The sequence below is a fragment of the Ovis aries genome, chromosome 10 (genome assembly GCF_016772045.2).
Source record: "Ovis aries strain OAR_USU_Benz2616 breed Rambouillet chromosome 10, ARS-UI_Ramb_v3.0, whole genome shotgun sequence".
Classification (NCBI taxonomy): Eukaryota; Metazoa; Chordata; class Mammalia; order Artiodactyla; family Bovidae; genus Ovis; species Ovis aries.
Window position 1 is genome coordinate 29926580 of NC_056063.1, and position 18783 is coordinate 29945362.

Here is an 18783-nt window from a genome sequence, read left to right on the forward strand (position 1 = left end):
TGTCCTTCACTATCTCCTGGAGTTTGCTCAAACTCATATCCAGAGTTGGTGATGCCATCCAACCATCTCATCCTCTGCTGCCCTCTCCTTTGGCCTTCAGTCTTTCCCAGCATCAGGGTCTTTTCCAATGCGTCAACTCTTCGCATTAGGTGGCCAAAGTATGAGAGCTTCAGCATCTGTCCTTCCAGTGAATATCCAGGGTTGATTTCCTTTAGGATTGACTGGTTTGATCTCCTTGGTGTTCAAGGGACTCTCAAGAGTCTTCTCCAGCATCACAATTCCAAAGCATCAATTCTTCGGCACTCGGCTTTCTTTATGGTCCAACTCGCACATCCATAAGTGACTACTAGAAAAAACATAGCTTTGACTATACGGACTTTTGTTGGCCAAGTGATGGCTCTGCTTTTTAATACGCTGTCTACGTTTGTCATTGCTTTTCTTCCAAGGAGCAAGCTTCTATTTAATCCCTTATAAAAATGAATCCAAAGTGTGGAAATGGCAAATGGTCAAAATAACCGATACTGGAGAAATCCTTAGATGAGTTACAGTGTAAACATACATGCAGTGACCACTCTGTGGGATTCTGTTATGGAACAGTGAGCGCATGGAGAGGCCCGTGAGAAAAGCCCATCACAGGGGGCGTGAGACATGACCCCAGAGCACGGCAGCCCCACTGGCTTCCCTCAGTTTCTCAAAGAAGCTGCGATCCCTCCACCACAGAACCTTTGCACCTTCTGTTTCTTCTTCCTGAAATGCTCTCCTCCTGACCATTTGCCTGGTTAACTGCTTTTTAGTTTTGTATCTCAAATCAAAGCCCAAGTCCCTGTGAGCCTGTGTGGAAGTTCACGGTCATGTGAGTCAGTGGCAGCAGTCTGTCTACTTTGTTTGGCTGTGCTGGGTCTTTGTTGCTATGAGGGCTCTTCTCTGGTTGCGGTGGCTGGCGGCTCCTCTCCACTGTGGTGCTCAGCCTTCTCACTGCGGCGGCTTCCCTTTTTGCAGAGCACGGGCTCTGGGGCTCCAGGAGCTGCAGCTCAGTGGTTGTGGCGCACCGGCTCCAGTTGCTCTGTGGCTTGTGAGAACTTCCCAGACCGGGGATCGAACCCATGTCTTCCACAATGGCAGGCAGAATCTTTACCACTGAGCCACCAGGGAAGCCCAGTAGTTTTTGATTCTTATCTATGCCCTTGGTGATAAATTCTGCAAGAACAATAAACTTTCTGCTTTTGCTTACTATGAGATCTCCAGAACCTTAAAACATAAGAGAAAACTTAATATCGATTGAACGAGCCAAAGTTAACTTTTGTGTCCATACAAAGTATTATCTTAAAACCCTTATTACAGTTCTCCTGGGTTTCTGAATCCGTGAATGAAAGTCAGATGTACTTCAAATTGATTAAACTCAATCTGACAAAATTTTCCAGATTGATGGAGCAGATAATTCATTGTAATTAAATCAAGATTAAGGTCTTTTCAGAATGGAGCACAGATGTGGAAATAGCACCTATGGGGGATAGTTAGTGATAGGGGCCCTCTATTTAGATAGCAGAATCATAGCATTTTAAAGTTCAAACTGCATTTCATTAGCAAACTGAGGCCCAGAGACACGACGTGACCAGCCCGAGGTCACATAATAATGAGGCCAGCACAGGACCATTTAACCCTGTGCTCACCCTGCCCTGATAAAAAAGGAGCAGAACAACTCCCAATTTGGCTTATAAAATCAGTAGAAACTCGATGGTGGAGTGGGGAGGGGGTATGGAAATAAGGAAGATAATCTAGTAAAAAGAAATTCTAGGTTTGGGAATGTCTGAAAATGTCCAGCAGACTTGTGGGCAGAGAAGCCCAGAATAATACCAGACAGATCTTTAGGTCATTATTTCTTTCTTTGGCCACATAGCAAGCAGGATCTTAGCTCCCAGACCAAGGATCAAGCCCATGCCCCCTGCAGTAGGAGCTTTTTTTTAACCACTGGACCGCCAGGGAAGTCCCTCAGGCAGGTCTTTAGCCTAATTTCTTCTCTGTGTAAAGAATGACTGAAGTTAAGGTGTTGGTCGCTCAGTCGTGTCTGACTCTTTGTGACCCCAAGTGCTGTAGCCCACCAGGCTCCTTTGTCCATGGGATTTCCCAGGCAAGAATATTGGAGTGGGTTGCCATTCCCTTCTCCAGGGGATCTTCCTGACCCAGGGATCGAACCCAAATCTCCTGCATTGCAGGCAGATTCTTTACCGTCTGAGCCACCAGGGAAGCCCAAGAATGGCTAGCTATGTAAAATAAATTTGTGTGTGTGTGTGTGTGTGTTTGCTGGTAAGAGATGATCTAGGTGGCATCACTGGGCACCCAGTGTTTACCACAATGCCTGGCACAAAGTGTTAGTCTCTCAGTCATGTCCCACGCTTTGCTACCCCATGGACTATAGCCTGCCAGGCTCTTCCAGGCAAGAATACTGAAATGGGTTGTTGCCATTCCCTTCTCCAGGGGACCTTCCTAACCCAGGGATCAAACCTCCGTCTCCTGCGCTACAGGCAGATTCTTTACTGTCTGAGCCACCAGGGAAGCCCCCGGCACATGGTAGTTGCACAAAATATATCTGTCAAGTGTGAATGAATGAGTGAATGAAAGGAGTAGGCAGGCCATCCTCAGATTCCCCTGACTCACCTGTCTGCCAAAGTATCACATCACATACTGTGGTGAGCTGATGACACTCCCCAAAAAGATATCCAGATACCTACGTCCTAACCCCTGGACAGTGTCATGTCATATGGGAAACAGAACTTTTCAGATGAGGGGTGATTAAGTAAAAGGATTTAGAGACGGGGAGGTTAACTACTATCGTGAATTCTGTCTATCCTCTTGTTTTAGATGTGTATCTATATACATTTATTTTTTCATTTTCCACAGTTTCAAGTTACATAAAGGAGGTCCAACTGTAAGTTTTATTCTGTGATCTTTTAAAACTTGCTTAACATTGAGGCATGTCATGAGCTGTATTTCACTCATACTAACCACAGCATAATGTGACACTGTAAAGACATTCCAGAACTTACCGATTCCTCCAAGCGGTGGACACCTAGACTTTCAGCTCTTCTGAACTGTGTATGCTACTCTGAACATTCTTGTTCAAGCTTATCAGGGCAAGGATGTGTCTCCTGTCTCCCTAGGGTATGTGCCTCCGGGAAGACCTTCTGGGTCAGTGTATGAGGATCTTAACTCTTACCAGAGGTACTGTTTTTCAGAGTTCTAGAGCAAAAATTCAGTTCCAGTGAACCAGTTTTTTCCTTTTCTCACCTCGCAGTACATATTGCTTCTGTAATTTGATATGTAATCATACTTGCCTTTCATCTCTTATGTAGAGTTACTTCATGATTAACTCTTGGATTCTAATAGTCATTTACCTGGCAGCAGGGGATCTTTAGTCGTGGCATGCGAACTCTTAGCTGCGGCACATGGGATCTAGCTCCCTGACCAGGGATGGAACCCAGGCCCCCTGCATTGGGAGCGCGGAGTCTTAGCCATTGGACCACCAGTTAGGGTTAGAATCCCTAACTCTTGGTTCATGGCCATCTTTACCTGTGCTGGTGTTTTAGAACCAGATGCACGGTCTGGGAAGAGGCTACGTGTTCCTGACAGAGGTGGACGAGCAAAGAGATTCTATGAATAAACTCTAGAGCCAAAATGTCTGGGTTCAAAACCCAGCTCTGCCACTGAATTAGCAGCTGTATGACCTTGGGCTGGATATTAAATCCGTGCCTCAGTTACCACCAGTATAAACTGGGGAACACTCTAGTATTCACTCCAGCGGTTGTTGTGAAGGGTCAATAACATAATGTGTGAAACACTAGGAATCGTGCCAAGTATAATAAGTATCACATAAGTGGTTGTCATCATTGTCATTGTTATTAATGTTGCCATTTCCGTAAAGTAAATCTGTGTAAAAAGTCAGACATTCTCAGCAAATAACCCTGTCTCACACTTAACAGAAATGATCAATGTCAGTACCCACATCTTCATGTCAGCAAATCGAAACACCTTCCTCTTGACAGTAGACCCTCCTGTCAAGATTCCTGCACTGGACTCCGGGGATCTCCCGCTCCATGTCACCAGGACGCCAGTCCAATCACTCATCCTTTTCCCCTCTACTTATCACTCATATCTCACATTGACGTCTCCCAGAATCTCCCACCTTAAAATAAAAACTCCCGAGATCCCATGGTTTCCCTCAAACTACCTTAGGCTGTCTTTAAATCATAAAAAGAAGATTTAGACCCCTCCAGATGTTTATACTTGCTCTCTACAGTCTCAGCTCCCACTCTGCCACCTTTCTGGGAGCCATCTCGTCAAGGTCACTCCCATGCTGCTAGGTCACACTGTCCCTTCCCCGTTCTTTCCTAATGGGCCTCTTGGCAACACGTGGCACACGACCACTTGCTTCTCAGAACGCTCTTTCCTTGGTTTCCTTTACACAAACCTGTCCCGAGTTTCCCTTCCATCCCCCTCACCCTCCTGCTCAGGCTGACTGTTTCCTTCTCTCCCAACGCAATCTTGTCCAGTCCTGTGGGCTTCCAAAATCTTTAAAAATTACTGGTAAGTCCCCAAATTATAACGCTGGCTCTGACTTCTGCACTGAGCTCCAGACTTTCATAGCGACTGTTTATTTGGCATCAGCTGGATGTTTAATGATAACTGTGACAACAGCCAAGCAGTCACACGGGCTCGCTCGTGTTTTCAGACATGCCAGGTCTGTCCCCACCTTGGAGCCTTCAGGTCTGCCACCCCCCCTTTCCTAGACACTGCGCGCATCCATCTCTGCATTCCTGACTCTTTGTTCAATGCGGTCTTTACTCAGCATGCCTTTCTCAGTGGCCCTCTCCAACCACTCCATCCAAAGGAGTCCCCAGCCCCCACCTGGTTCTGTCTCCCTGCTCTCATTGTCTAGTTTAGAGCATTTATTATTATTATAAATCATCTTATTACTGGTTTATGTCCTTTTCCCTTGTACCTACCCCAACTCCTTCCAGGAATATGTGTCTTTAAAGTGAAAACATGTGCTAAAAGACTTAATGCCAGAAACAAAGTCTTCCCTTTCTTCCAATATTTATTCATCTGTCTGCACTGGGTCTTCGTTGCAGTATGCGGGATCTTTAGTTGCTGTGTGTGAACTCTTAGTTGCGGCATGTGGGATCTAGTTCCCTGACCAGGGATGGAACCCAGGCCCCCTGCATGGGGAGCATGGAGTCTTAGCCACTGGACCAGGGAAGGCCCAAAGCCTTCACTTACTATACATAGAAGGAAAGCATCTTTTGCAGGTGACATGTTGATAGAAAGCTTGGGGACATAAAATGATAGCACCTACTGTGTGCCAGGCATTCAAGAATGCCAGGAATAACATGGTAAGGAGGACAGACAAGGGGCAAGGGTCATCCTGGAAGGTCCGACATGTAGTAAGGGTTTAAGAAATAGTTGCTGAATGAATCTACTGATTGATCCATTTTAGTCCAGGTAAGTTCCATCTCCGATTATGAATGGAAGACAGCAGAAACATTCTTACAAATGTCTACTCTGTTATAAATGTTTGAGGAAAATACAGAAACAATCGCAATGGATATGTTTGTGGAAGCACTGCAGTATTCAGTAAATCAGGAAACTCAGCACTGGTACTTACACACCCATGTTGAGCGTCACTGGCAGTTTAGCACGCCCATAGCCCTTTGTTTTCAAACAGTCTGTAAAGGCTGTGTTTGCGTTTGGATTTCTATTTTGCTACAAGATGTAAAAGTCCTATTTAGTCAGGCAACTTGCTTTGGCTCTATCAGCAGAAGTGGCTTAAAAGCAAAAATGGCATTCCAGTGACTCCACCTGCAACGCCTTGACAGTGATACCCCTGTATTAAAATAGCCATTTGAAGTAAATTCCTATTTAAAAGGCACAGAAAGTATGCAAAGGACAGTGTCTGTCCAGGAAAGTTCAGATTCAAAACTAGTCCTTAAGATATGGACTCTCTGAGAATCAGTTCCAACATATTTCCAATTCATTATATAATAAAATAGATAATGGTTTTATAGACCATGTGTAAATACATCTTCAACGTCCATGGTTTTCTCTCAAAAGGATAGGTTTTTCGTTTTCTTTTTAAAAACTGTGTTTCCCCAGCTGCCAACTTCCTCCTCTGACTTCATTATTTCCCTCTCCCCATGGCCCCCCCAACTCCCACTCCACTCGGACTCATAAATCGATTGGCGAAATCAGAAGCTTAGGCAAAGTTCTTTTACTTATTGTTAGGCTTACACAGTCCCAAAAAGTAAACATAATTAACAGAATACCTAAAAGTACCAGAGGAGGCGCCCCGGTATCAGCAGAAGGCACTGGTCATCGTAACAGAAAGCTTGACGAGGACCTTCACGTAGAGATGCCTCACGTTCAGTCCTGTCAGAGGAACACACTATTCTCTGAGTGTGAACGGCCGGCACGAGTAGGAGCTGAAGGCTTTTCTCCACGGGGTCAGGCAGCCCAGCCTCCAGGCGCACGATTATAGGAGCCACAAAGGTGCCTATGGCAGCGGCGGCGGCAGGAATCCCAGCTATGACAACAGTACTGATGTCAGCAGCAGCAGCTCGGCCAGACGTCTAAATCCTTCAGGCGCTTCTCATCCAACCAATCCTGCTGGATCCATTCCCCGGACAGACCACAAAATCCACCTTCAGAGAGACGAATCCAGTGTGTTCAGTTATCATTGAAAACACACCAGTCTTGGTATTGGCTGGTTTGGAAAAATGATAAATACTACTGCATTGTTTTGGAAATCCATATAAGCTGCAAGAAAAATGTATCGATAAAACACACACATGGGTACGTTTGGTGGCACAGCTTTGAAACCCTATGCTTGGATATAAAAACATTACAAACAAAATTAATAATTTTGTTTTTAAAAAAGTATTTTACTATGTCAAAATTAGTTTAAGACACAGTAAAATCAAATTTTGTGCAAATACCTTTAGAAAATGGAATTATATAATTAAATGTTAAATACAGAATAAGCTTTAAAAATTAATAGTGTATTAAATTACTATATATTAAAGCTATGATGTGGAAATTAGCGCAGTTTCAAAATACTGTTTGCAGATTTCATTCCTTGAGAACCCTGGGAAGTTGCCAAATCACCATGCAGCCCTCCCTGACACTGGGGAGGTCCTTTCTGAGTCTGGAGTCATTACGTAATATACAATAAGAATAAAATACCAGGTACAATTAATTTAATATACTTGCTGAGACTTTACACAGAGCTCAGTGACTTGAATAAAATACAACGCTGTTTTTTAAATACTGAGAACATTTTTCTGGCAGCAGTCAGTACCCTTTTGTGTTATAAGTAGGTCATAAAGATAGGGCTTCGGGGAGAAATAGAACACAGATGAACCTCTAAAGAAGCAGAAAAGTCTCGCAGAAGACTTCTTATTCTCTTTTTATGAGGCATAAACAGAAAAACAGATAAAACATAACAACCCTGATTACAGACTCCAGGGGATTTTTTCATTTGCTAGACTCTCACGATGTTTTACGAATGATCCTTAATATAGCAGTCTTCCCACTGAGTTACCAGGAAATCATTTCGATCATCAATAGTATGGTTTAAAAGTTGGCCCCATGGTAAGATCCAGGTCAACACACCTTCTCTTCTTTATTTTATGTATAATGATGAAGACAGTCACGTCTCTCCAGCCTCATGCCCAACTGACACGTCCGTTATAATGAAGAGCGAGGACAGGAAGGAGACTTCTGGTACCATTTATTTTTCTGTGACAGAAATAAAGCTGCTGTTTCACAGCTTGAAAAATACACAGTAATCATTGTGTATTACAAGAACTGCATAATGCCAACGCAAGTGATTTTTTTTCCCCAGAAAAGAAAAAAAAATCTGCTTTCCGTATGACTTCTTCCCCACCCCCAACTCAAAAATGACCACATCACACGTCCACCTGCAGTCAGGACGCTTCCGACGCCGTGTGTCACGCACAGGTGGGCTGTGAGACGCAGCCCAGCAGGACAGCACGAGTCTCGGCCTCCGACCGTGCCTGCGGGCCCCGTGCCTCACAGCTCCTCTCTGAGGCCTCTTCGACTCTGCTCCCTGGCTCGGTCCTCCTCACCGGGCGCCAGCCACGTGAAGTAGACCTTCACAGGATCAATGTTCCAGTGCTTGTGGAAAGACACGGGAACCTGGTGAGACAGGAAGTCCTTAGGGTAATCCACGGGCCGCGCCTGCAGACAGAACAGAGAATCGCACCCTCTCACTCACCAGAAACAGTCCTGCTTCAGAATAGCATTGAAACGTGGATCGACTGCTTCCCTTCCAGAGCTGGTGTTGGTTATGGGAATCTAACAGCAAAGAGGAGAATCCTTTCCAGGAAAATCTGCCTCTAGGCTCCTTGCTTCTGCATCTCCAATTACTTCCTTACCCCCAGCACAATGCTCCAAACACATCCGCGCTCTGCTCCTAGGTTCCACAGCCATGCCCCAGAGAGATCAACCATGGTAATATGAAAAGGTTTCCTTGGCAAGTCATTTAAGTTACTATTAAAACTTCTGCAGAGAGGCAGAAAAACTTACTTCCCAGGACTAAAGAAACTCTGGCCGTACATGGTGTGTGTATGGCAAGGTGGGGCAAGGCGTTCTGGGGGTTCCCGTTGCCCATCTGCTGTTCTGACGTGGAATCAAGCATATGTCTTTCAGAGAAGGGAAACACAGATCTCATCAGGGACAAGGACAGGTCTAGAAAAGGAAACACCATAGAGACACATGGTTGATGGCTGGATGGCATCCTTGACTCAATGGATGTGAGTCTGAGCAAACTCCAGGAGATAATGAGGGACAAGGAAGCCCACTGTGCTACAGTCCGTAGGGTCGCAAAGAGACACAGTTTAGTGACTGAACAGGAACAGCAGTGGAGACACAAGGCAAACCTGTGGTGCCCTGGGTCTGCAAATGCAGTGGGGAACGGCTGCAAATGCCTTCAAGGGAAGTGTGGGGGGCATGACTATCAGGCCATAAAACCAGGTTTGTGATGGGCCAACTCTGGAAATTTGCTAAGATGTTTCAAGCTGCCATTCACACCATCACTGTGTGAGAATTGTGTATGGGATGTAAATCACAGCTGTAAAGCGTCTAAAATAGTTTTACCCTCCACTTGTTGCGCTGTTCAGTGAGCTGTCATCTCTACAGATAAGGTTTACATTTTGCCCAACTTACGTCCTGCAGATTTAAGCCCTCTCTCTCTCTGTACACAGCGCCCCCTCTGCCCATGTCCATTCTCTTTGGTATTTGGGCCCAGAGGTTGGTTATCAGAGGCAGTACAGACTTCTGAGCATCACAGATGCTGCTCTGGGTGCACTCTACTTTTCTGGTTTTGTCTTGTTCTCTTCCGTGACCTCATTTATCAGAAATGATTTTGCAAAGAGTCGGACACAACTGAGTGACTGAACTGAACTGAACTGAATGCTTGATAAGCCCACACTTCACCTGCATGGATGACTCCTGAGATTCAATCAATCACTTGTGGAATCTGCATCAATAGAGGCAAAGGTATTATGGATTTATTTTTTCCTTTTAGATGTAATTATATTTCCCAACAGTTCATTTTAAAGTGTGAAAAACAAGCAACACTTTTGACACATTGCTAGATTTGGCTGGTTGACATTTTCTTATGAATTCAAGAGAAACGCTGGCCTGTGGTTTACTTTTCTGATATCCCATTTTAATCCCTTTGTTAATTTTTTAGCTATTTTTTAAGTGATCTTCTCAGTGCTTGCTCCTGGGAATACAGCGTACATCTGTGGCATCATAAACTGAGTTGGGAAACATTCTTGCCACTTCTCGAATTCAATTTCATCAATGTATAAAGGTTTAAATACATTCTCTATTTCTTAAGAAATAGACTTGCTTAAAAAGTGTGATTCTAGAAATTTCTCCACTTCATTTAAACTGTCTAATTTGTTGGCATAATTTTGGTAGGGTATATAATAATGCCCCTTTTTCACTTCTGAGTTTGGCAACTTACATCCTCTCTTATGCAAAGCAGGAGACTCAGGATGGATCCCTGGGTGGGGAAGATCCCCTGGAGAAGGGAATGGCTACCCACTCCTGTATTTTTGCCTGGGAAAGCCCATGGACAAGGAAGCCTGGCAGACTACAGTCCTCAGGGTCACAAAAAAGTTGGGTACAACTTAGCAACTAACCAACAAACAGGAGCAAAAACAAAACAACTGGTTTTCTGTTGGTCAAGCTAGTTAAAGGTTTATCGGATTAGAACTAATTTTTGGTTTAACTGATTTTGTTTCCTATTTCATTATTTGTGCTCTGATCTTTAACATGTCTTTTATTCCATGTAGTTCAGATTCGATTTTATATTATTCTGCTCTCAATGTAGAAACTTAGACTAGTAATTTAATATCTTTGTTCCTTTCTAACAGCGCAGAGAGCCGGACATGACTGAGCGACTAAGCACAACACCGCACAACACGTTTAAAGCTATCAATTTCCCACTAACACTCTATCTTGTGAAAGTGAGAGTGTGAGCCGTTCAGTCGTGTCTGACTCTTGGTGACCCTGTGGACTGTAGCCCGCCAGCCTCCTCTGTCATAGGATTCTCCAGGCAAGAATACTGGAGTGGGTTTGCCATGTCCTTCTCCAGAGAATCTTCCCGACCGAGGGATCAAACCCGGGTCTCCTCCACTGCACGTGGGTTCTTTAGTGTCTGAGCCACCAGGGAAGCACAGCACAACATATTTAAAACTATAAATTTCCTACTAATCACTCTATAGCTGAACTCAAATTTTAGGATATGCTGTGTTCTCATTTTCATTTTCTAATTTTCCTTATGATTTCTTTTTTCAACCCAAGGGTTATTTTAAAACATGTTGTTTAATTTCCAAATATTGGGGGAATTTCCCCATTTTCTGTTGATTCTAATTTCATTCCATTATTCTGGGGGTATACTGTGTATGTTTTCAATCCTTTTAAATATATTCGGCAAAACAATATTACTTAGCTTATGGTCTATCCTAGAGAATGGACATATACATTTGAAAAAGAATGTTTATTCTATTGTCAGAATATTATTCTTTATGTGACAAGTCAAGTAGCTAATACTTGTCTGTTTCTCCTTTCAATTCCATTTGTTTTGTGTAATGTGAACATCTGTTAGCTGTAAACATGTGTTATATTATAATCGTTTTTCCTCTTGATGTTTTGACCTTCTGTCATGAAATGTCCCACTTTCTGTCTAGTAATATTTCTGTTCTTAAAATGTATTGTTTTTAATATTACTATAGCCACTCAAGCTCTCTTGTGATCAGCTGGTTGCGTGGTATGTTTTTTTTTGTTTTTTTTTTTTTAGTTTTCTATACCATTTTTTAGGTTGAAATATAGTTAATTTACAGCTCTGTGTTAGTTTCAGGTGTACTGCAAAGTGATTCTCTTTGTTCCAGTGCTTGTGGAAAGATATGTGTATATACACATACAGATATTTTATGCTCACATTTTTCTTAATTTTTTATACATGTGTATATATACACACAAGCAGGTATGTACATATGGTCTTTCCAGTGTACTTACTCACTCGCTTATACATTCCAGGTACCACATGATGTCATTTTCTCTCAGCCCAAAGGATTTTCTTTAGCTTTTTTTTAAGGGAAGGGAATGTCTGCTAGCAAAAAGCTCTTCTCACTTTTTGTTTATCTGGTAATGTCTTTATTCCACTTTCATTTTGGAAGGATAGCTTTACTGATACAGAATTGTTGGTTAAATTCTTCCTTTTCTTTCTGCCCTCAGGTCTCTCTTACTTCTAATGAGACATTAGCCAATAGCATTTTTTTTTCTTATTTATTTATTTATTTACTTTAATTTAGGTATTTTTTAAATTTTTTATTTTTTTAAATTTTTATTTTTACTTTATTTTACTTTACAATACTATATTGGTTTTGCCATACATTGACATGAATCCACCACGGGTGTACACTGGGAACGCATGTACACCAATAGCATTTTAATTTCAATTTTCATTAGGTTTTTTTTTATTAAGGTTCTCACTTTGTCATTGTTTTTCAACGACTGAACTATAACATGTTCATGTGTAATCTTTTCCTGATTATCCTGTAAGGGCCTTGTTGATTTCCTCAGATCAACAGACTGTTTCTCATTACAACATTTGAGAAAATGTTGTTTCTTCTAAAAAAAAAAACAAAAACAAAAGCAAACTGTCCCATTTTTTCTCCCTTCTCTTTTTGAAAAGAACTCCCATTAAATGCACGTTGGTATACTTTATGTTTTACCACTTTGAGGACACGTTCATTTTTCTTTAGTCTCGTTCTGCTCTCTGGATTAGGTAATTTCTATTCATTTGCCTTCAAACTTACTGATGGTTTCTTCTGCATCTCCAATCTACTGTTAAGTTCATTTAGATAATTTCTCATTTCATTTGTTGCGTTTACAACTATAGAGTTTTCATCTGGTTCTTTATCAAAGTTTCTATCTTTCTATTAAGATTTGCTATTCGTTGAGTTACTGTAATATTTTCCTTTAATTCTTTGATTTTTTTTTTTTTTTTTAGGTGCTTTGAAGGCTTTCTCTGTCAAATCTAATACCTGGTCCCATTCAGAGTCCATTTCTGTTGACTACATTTCTCCCTGAATATGTTTCTTTGCAACTTTCACCATATTTGGTTGGAAACTGGCTATTTTAAATAATGTGTTATAGCAGCTCACAAATTTGTTCACTTTTGCTGCTAAGTTGCTGCTAAGTCACTTCAGTCGTGTCCGACTCTGTGTTATTCCAGAGATGGCAGCCCACCAGGCTCCCCCATCACTAGGATTCTCCAAGCAAGAACACTGGAGTGGGTTGCCATTTCCTTCTCCAATGCATGAAAGTGGAAAGTAAAAGTGAAGCCTCTCAGTCATGTCCAACTCTTCGCAACCCCATGGACTGTAGCCTACCAGGCACCTCCGTCCATGGGATTTTCCAGGCAAGAGTACTGGAGTGGGATGCATTGCATTCTCCACCTGCAATTGCCAGGCACTGTTAATTTTAGTGCTTTAAATAAAATAACCCATTCAACTTTCTTGGGTTAGGTACTATTATGTCTCATTTTACAGATGAAGTCTCTGCAGTATAGAGCGGTTAAGAAACTTGTCAAGGGTCAAACAGATGGTGACTGTTGGAGCCAGGATTTTTCACTTTTACTACTCTTTATGAAAGACTAACTTACTTGAACTTATACCATAGACTCCTTCTCCCTGGAACGTGTGGCTGCTTTCTCCCTCAAGTTTTAATTCTCATTTTTTAGCATGATTTTCTAGAAGTCATTCCCATGCCTGAGCAACTTAATCTAATCAACTATCAGTCAGTTTAGTTCAGTCCCTCAATCGTGTCCAACTCTCTGCGACCCCATGAATCGCAGCACGCCAGGCCTCCCTGTCCACCACCATATCCCAGAGTTCACTCAAACTCACATCCATCCAGTCGGTGATGCCATCCAGCCATTTCATCCTCTGTCGTCCCCTTCTCCTCCTGCCCCCAATCCCTCCCAGCATCAGGGTCTTTTCCAGTGAGTCAACTCTTCGCATGAGGTGGCCAAAGTACTGGAGTACTGGACTTTCAGCTTCATCATCATTCCTTCCAAAGAACACCCAGGGCTGAACTCCTTTAGAATGGACTGGTTGGAACTCCTTGCAGTCCAAGGGACTCTCAAGAGTCTTCTCCAACACCACAGTTCAAAAGCATCAATTCTTCGGCGCTCAGCCTTCTTCACAGTCCAACTCTCACATCCATACATGACCACTGGAAAACCATAGCCTTGACTAGACGGACCTTAGTCAGCAAAGTAATGTCTCTGCTTTTGAATATGCTATCTAGGTTGGTCATAACTTTTCTTCCAAGGAGTAAGCTTCTTTTAATTTCATGGGTGCAGTCACCATCTGTAGTGATTTTGGAGCCCCCCCAAAAAAAGTCTGACACTGTTTCCACTGTTTCCCCATCTATTTCCCACGAAGTGATGGGACCAGATGCCATGATCTTATTTTCTGAATGTTGAGCTTGAAGCCAACTTTTTCACTCTCCTCTGACTTTCATCAAGAGGTTTTTTAGTTCCTCTTCACTTTCTGCCATAAGGGTGCTGTCATCTGCATATCTGAGGTGATTGATATTTCTCCCGGCAATCTTGATTCCAGCTTGTGCTTCTTCCAGCCCAGCGTGTCTCATGATGTACTCTGCATATAAGTTAAATAAGCAGGGTGACAATATACAGCCTTGACGTACTCCTTTTCCTATTTGGAACCAGTCTGTTGTTCCATGTCCAGTTCTAACTGTTGCTTCCTGACCTGCATATAGGTTTCTCAAGAGGCAGGTCAGGTGGTCTGTATTCTCATCTCTTGAAGAATTTTCCACAGTTTATTGTGATCCACACAGTCAAAGGCTTTGGCATAGTCAATAAAGCAGAAATAGATGTTTTTCTGGAACTCTCTTGTTTTTTCGATGATCCAGCAGATGTTGGCAATTTGATCTCTGGTTCCTCTGCCTTTTCTAAAACCAGCTTGAACATCTGGAAGTTCACAGTTCACGTATTGCTAAAGCCTGGCTTGGAGAATTTTGAGCATTACTTTACTAGCATGTGAGATGAGTGCAATTGTGCGGTAGTTTGAGCATTCTTTGGCATTGCCTTTCTTTGGGATTGGAATGAAAACTGACCTTTTCCAGTCCTGTGGCCACTGCTGAGTTTTCCAAATTTGCTGGCATATTGAGTGCAGCACTTTCACAGCATCATCTTTCATGATTTGAAATAGCTCAACTAGAATTCCATCACCTCCACTAGCTTTGTTCATAGTGATGCTTCCTAAGGCCCACTTGACTTCACATTCCAGGATGTCTGGCTCTAGGTGAGTGATCACACCATTATGATTATCTTGGTCGTGAAGCTCTTTTTTGTACAGTTCTTCTGTGTATTCTTGCCAGCTCTTCTTAGTATCTTCTGCTTCTGTTAGGTCCATACCGTTTCTGTCCTTTATTGAGCCCATCTTTGCATGAAATGTTCCCTTGGTATCTCTAATTTTCTTGAAGAGATCTCTAGTCTTTCCCATTCTGTTCTTTTCCTCTATTTCTTTGCACTGATCACTGAGGAAGGCTTTCTTATATCTCTCCTTCCTATTCTTTGGAACTCTGCATTCAGATGCTTATATCTTTCCTTTTCTCCTTTGCTTTTGGCTTCTCTTCTGTTCACAGCTATTTGTAAGGCCTCCTCAGACAGCAATTTTGCTTTTTTGCATTTCTTTTTCTTGGGGATGGTCTTGATCCCTGTCTCCTATAGTGTCACGAGCCTCCATCCATAGTTCATCAGGCACTCTGTCGATCAGATGTAGTCCCTTAAATCTATTTCTCACTTCCACTGTATAATCATAAGAGATTTGATTTAGGTCATATCTGAATGGTCTAGTGGTTTTCCCTACTTTCTTCAATTTAAGTCTGTATTTGGCAATAAGGAACTCATGATCTGAGCCACAGTCAGGTCCTGGTCTTGTTTTTGCTGACTGTATAGAGCTTCTCCATCTTTGGCTGCAAAGAACGTAATCAATCTGATTTCGGTGTTGACCATCTGGTGATGTCCATGTGTAGAGTCTTCTCTTGTGTTCTTGGAAGAGGGTGTTTGCTATATCCAGTGTGTTCTCTTGGCAAACCTCTTAGGCTTTGCCCTGCTTCATTCCATATTCCAAGGCGAAATTTGCCTGTTACGCTATGTGTTTCTTGACTTCCTACTTTTGCATTCCAGTCCCCTATAATGAAAAGGACATCCTTTTTAGGTGTTAATTCTAGAAGGTCTTGTAGGTCTTCATAGAACCATTCAGCTTCAGCTTATTCAGCATTACTGGTTGGGGCAGAGACTTGGATTACTGTGATACTAAATGGTTTGCCTTGGAAACGAACAGAGATCATTCTGTCGTTTTTGAGATTGCAACCAGGTACTGCATTTCGGACTCTTTTGTTGACCATGATGGCTACTCCATTTCTTCTAAGGGATTCCTGCCCACAGTAGTAGATATAATGGTCATCTGAGTTAAATTCACCCATTCCAGTCCATTTTAGTTCGCTATTCCTAGAATGTCAACGTTCACTCTTGCCATCTCCTGTTTGACTGCTTCCAATTTGCCTTGATTCATGGACCTGACATTCCAGGTTCCTAAGCAATATTGCTCTTTACAGCATCAGACCTTGCTTCTATCACCAGTCACATCCACAACTGGGTATTGTTTTTGCTTTAGCTCCATCCCTTCATTCTTTCTGGAGTTATTTCTCCACTGATCTCTAGTAGCATATTGGGCACCTACCGAACTGGAGAGTTCCTCTTTCAGGGTCCTATCATTTTGCCTTTTCATACTCTCCATGGGGTTCTCAAGGCAAGCGTACTGAAGTGGTTTGCCATTAGCTTTTCCAGTGGACCACATTCTGTCAGACCTCTCCACCATGACCCGCCCATCTTGGATGGCCCCACAGGGCATGGCTTAGTTTCATTGAGTTAGACAAGGCTGATTCATTGAGGCATCAGAGGGCAGACACACAAACCATAATCACAGAAAATAGGCAATCTTATCACCCGGACCACAGTCATACCCATTAGTGGCATATAATTTTGTAACCACAGGAAAACCGCATGCTCTAGACACTTTGTTTTTAACAGAGAGCTATACTACACATTCCTTTTCTGTTCTGAACCTGTGATTTCACAATAACCTTCCCTGACTCAAAAGAGAAGGAATGGGGCCCAGGCAACTTTGAATCCAGCTTGTTTCCACACACCCACTATAACTCACTACGAATCCTAGATTTTTTTCTCTTTCTCAGTATGAACAGATACACTCTCTGGTGTGAAAGTATTAGTCGCTCATGTATCATGTCCGACTCTTTCCAGTGTTCAAACATTACAAATGGAAAGTAATGTCCAAATCAAAGCAAACCCTCTTAAAAGAGGCTTAAGAATTGGAAGATAAAGCAGTGCCTGTTGGGGAGGATGGGTTTTGAGCACACTTTATGACTTTGGAAAGGTTTAAAATGTATTATGTGAATTAGCAAAATCAAGAGTTTTAAAGTTTGGGAAACAACACTTTTTAAATTACTTTCAAAGGACTTTTACTTACTGATTATTCTCCCTCTTTCTTTTCTCCTTATCGCTTCATTTACTAATGAATTCTTCCCTAAAGAAGCTGCTATAAAAAACTAAGACTGTGATGTGTGCTGTGTGCTCAGTCGTGTCCAACTCTCTGCGGCCCCTGGGACCGTAGCCCAGCAGGCTCCTCTGTCCATGGGATTCTCCAGGCAAGCACACTGGAGTGGGCTCCCAAGTCCTCCTCCAGGGGGTCTACCCAGGGATCGAACCTGCACTCCTGCATCGGGTTCTTTACCACTGAGCCACCTGAGAAGTCCCAAGACTGTGATATTACCAGTGAGAAATTATTTCCCTTATACACCAACAGTTTTCATTGTCCTTCCTCTCTGTGAGTGAAACATCATGAGATAGAACAAGAGTGAGGAGTCAGAGAGGATAACCTGCTTTGCTAAGTCCTCAGAACACCACATATAGGCTCAAGGTTTTAAAAGACGGCCAAGTACCTTCCGACGTGTACCAAGGAGGTGGTGTCTCAGACACTTCTTACTGTAAAGTTCTTTTTTTTTTTTATCCTTCCTTGCAGTCCTCGAGAACGCAAAAACTGGACTCTGCCTTTGTTGGTGACTTAAGCACTCTCTGTGCCTTGCTCAAGCTCTCCTGCAGTGCCATTTCTGTCAGGCCCAGGTCTCTGTATGGCTACTGGTTATTGAATAAGCATGGAGACTATATTTTCAGTGTAAAGGAGCACACTTAAAATACATGCGCATTTAGATATTTCCAATTTCAAAAAGCTTTGAATTTCCCAACAATGGGTGTGAACTATGGTTATTTTGTAAAATTTTACATAAAATATAAAAATACTCTAATAGGATTTCCTTCTTACCCCACATTGCAGGATGGTGACCTTATTAGCGCCAACCACCCCTTGTGAACATAACCTCATCTCTTCTATAGCCCCCAGAATATATGCTTACTGAGATACTATACTGAAATTTAATTAGTTTAATAGCAACCAAAGGGGAGAAAGCCCAATAAAAAGGCAGCCAATGCTATAAAGACTGAGGCCAGTGGAGAACTGCAAACACTCGGTGGTAAGCAGGACAATATTGGGTCAGTCCTGATATTTCTAAATAGCATCTGATAGTTTCTAAATGCCATCAATTTTTTTTTAACACAAAAGGGGGTAGGGGGAAGGAACAGCTTTTACCTGGTCCCACATGCAAGGATGCAGGTCAAATACCATTTCATTTTGCATATGTTTCTGCGTTCCGTCTTCATGCTGTACAGGTACAGCATCAACCCTCTGGACAAACAGGTCTAGTTAAAGATGTCCCCGCCTGGAGCCTGTCTACACAGTTCTTAACACTGTTTCCAGAAGAATACGTGAGGAGAAAAAAGTAGGGTCTTCAAGTGAGAAGAAAATCCCCATCTCCCGCTCTGAGGTGGGAATAAAACCCTTTTTCTCACCTGATGGAAGAGAGGGCTGTGTGTCACGGGGATGCCTAACCCACTGAAGCACATCCCTAGGACCATGTCATCTGGAGCATCGTTGCTGTAGCAGCGACACTTGCTGGCGAGAAGTCTCCTGATGGCCTCTCTGCTGAAAACCATTCTGGGGGAAGCCAGAGCAGACAGAGAAGGCAGTT

General features: G+C 42.6%; 1 protein-coding gene across 2 annotated transcripts in view; it reads right to left on the reverse strand.

The window, feature by feature from the left end:
* Window positions 1-7763: 7763 nt before the first annotated feature.
* The window catches only part of B3GLCT (beta 3-glucosyltransferase), a 112390-nt gene continuing 101370 nt past the window's right edge, over window positions 7764-18783 (reverse strand). For both annotated transcript variants that reach the window (XM_027973624.2, XM_042254819.1), the window contains exons 14-15: window positions 18605-18749; window positions 7764-8250 (exon numbers count right to left, since the gene is read on the reverse strand). In XM_027973624.2, the coding sequence (XP_027829425.1) occupies window positions 8083-8250; window positions 18605-18749 (313 nt within the window). In that variant the 3' untranslated portion in view covers window positions 7764-8082. The remainder of the gene's footprint in view (window positions 8251-18604; window positions 18750-18783) is intronic.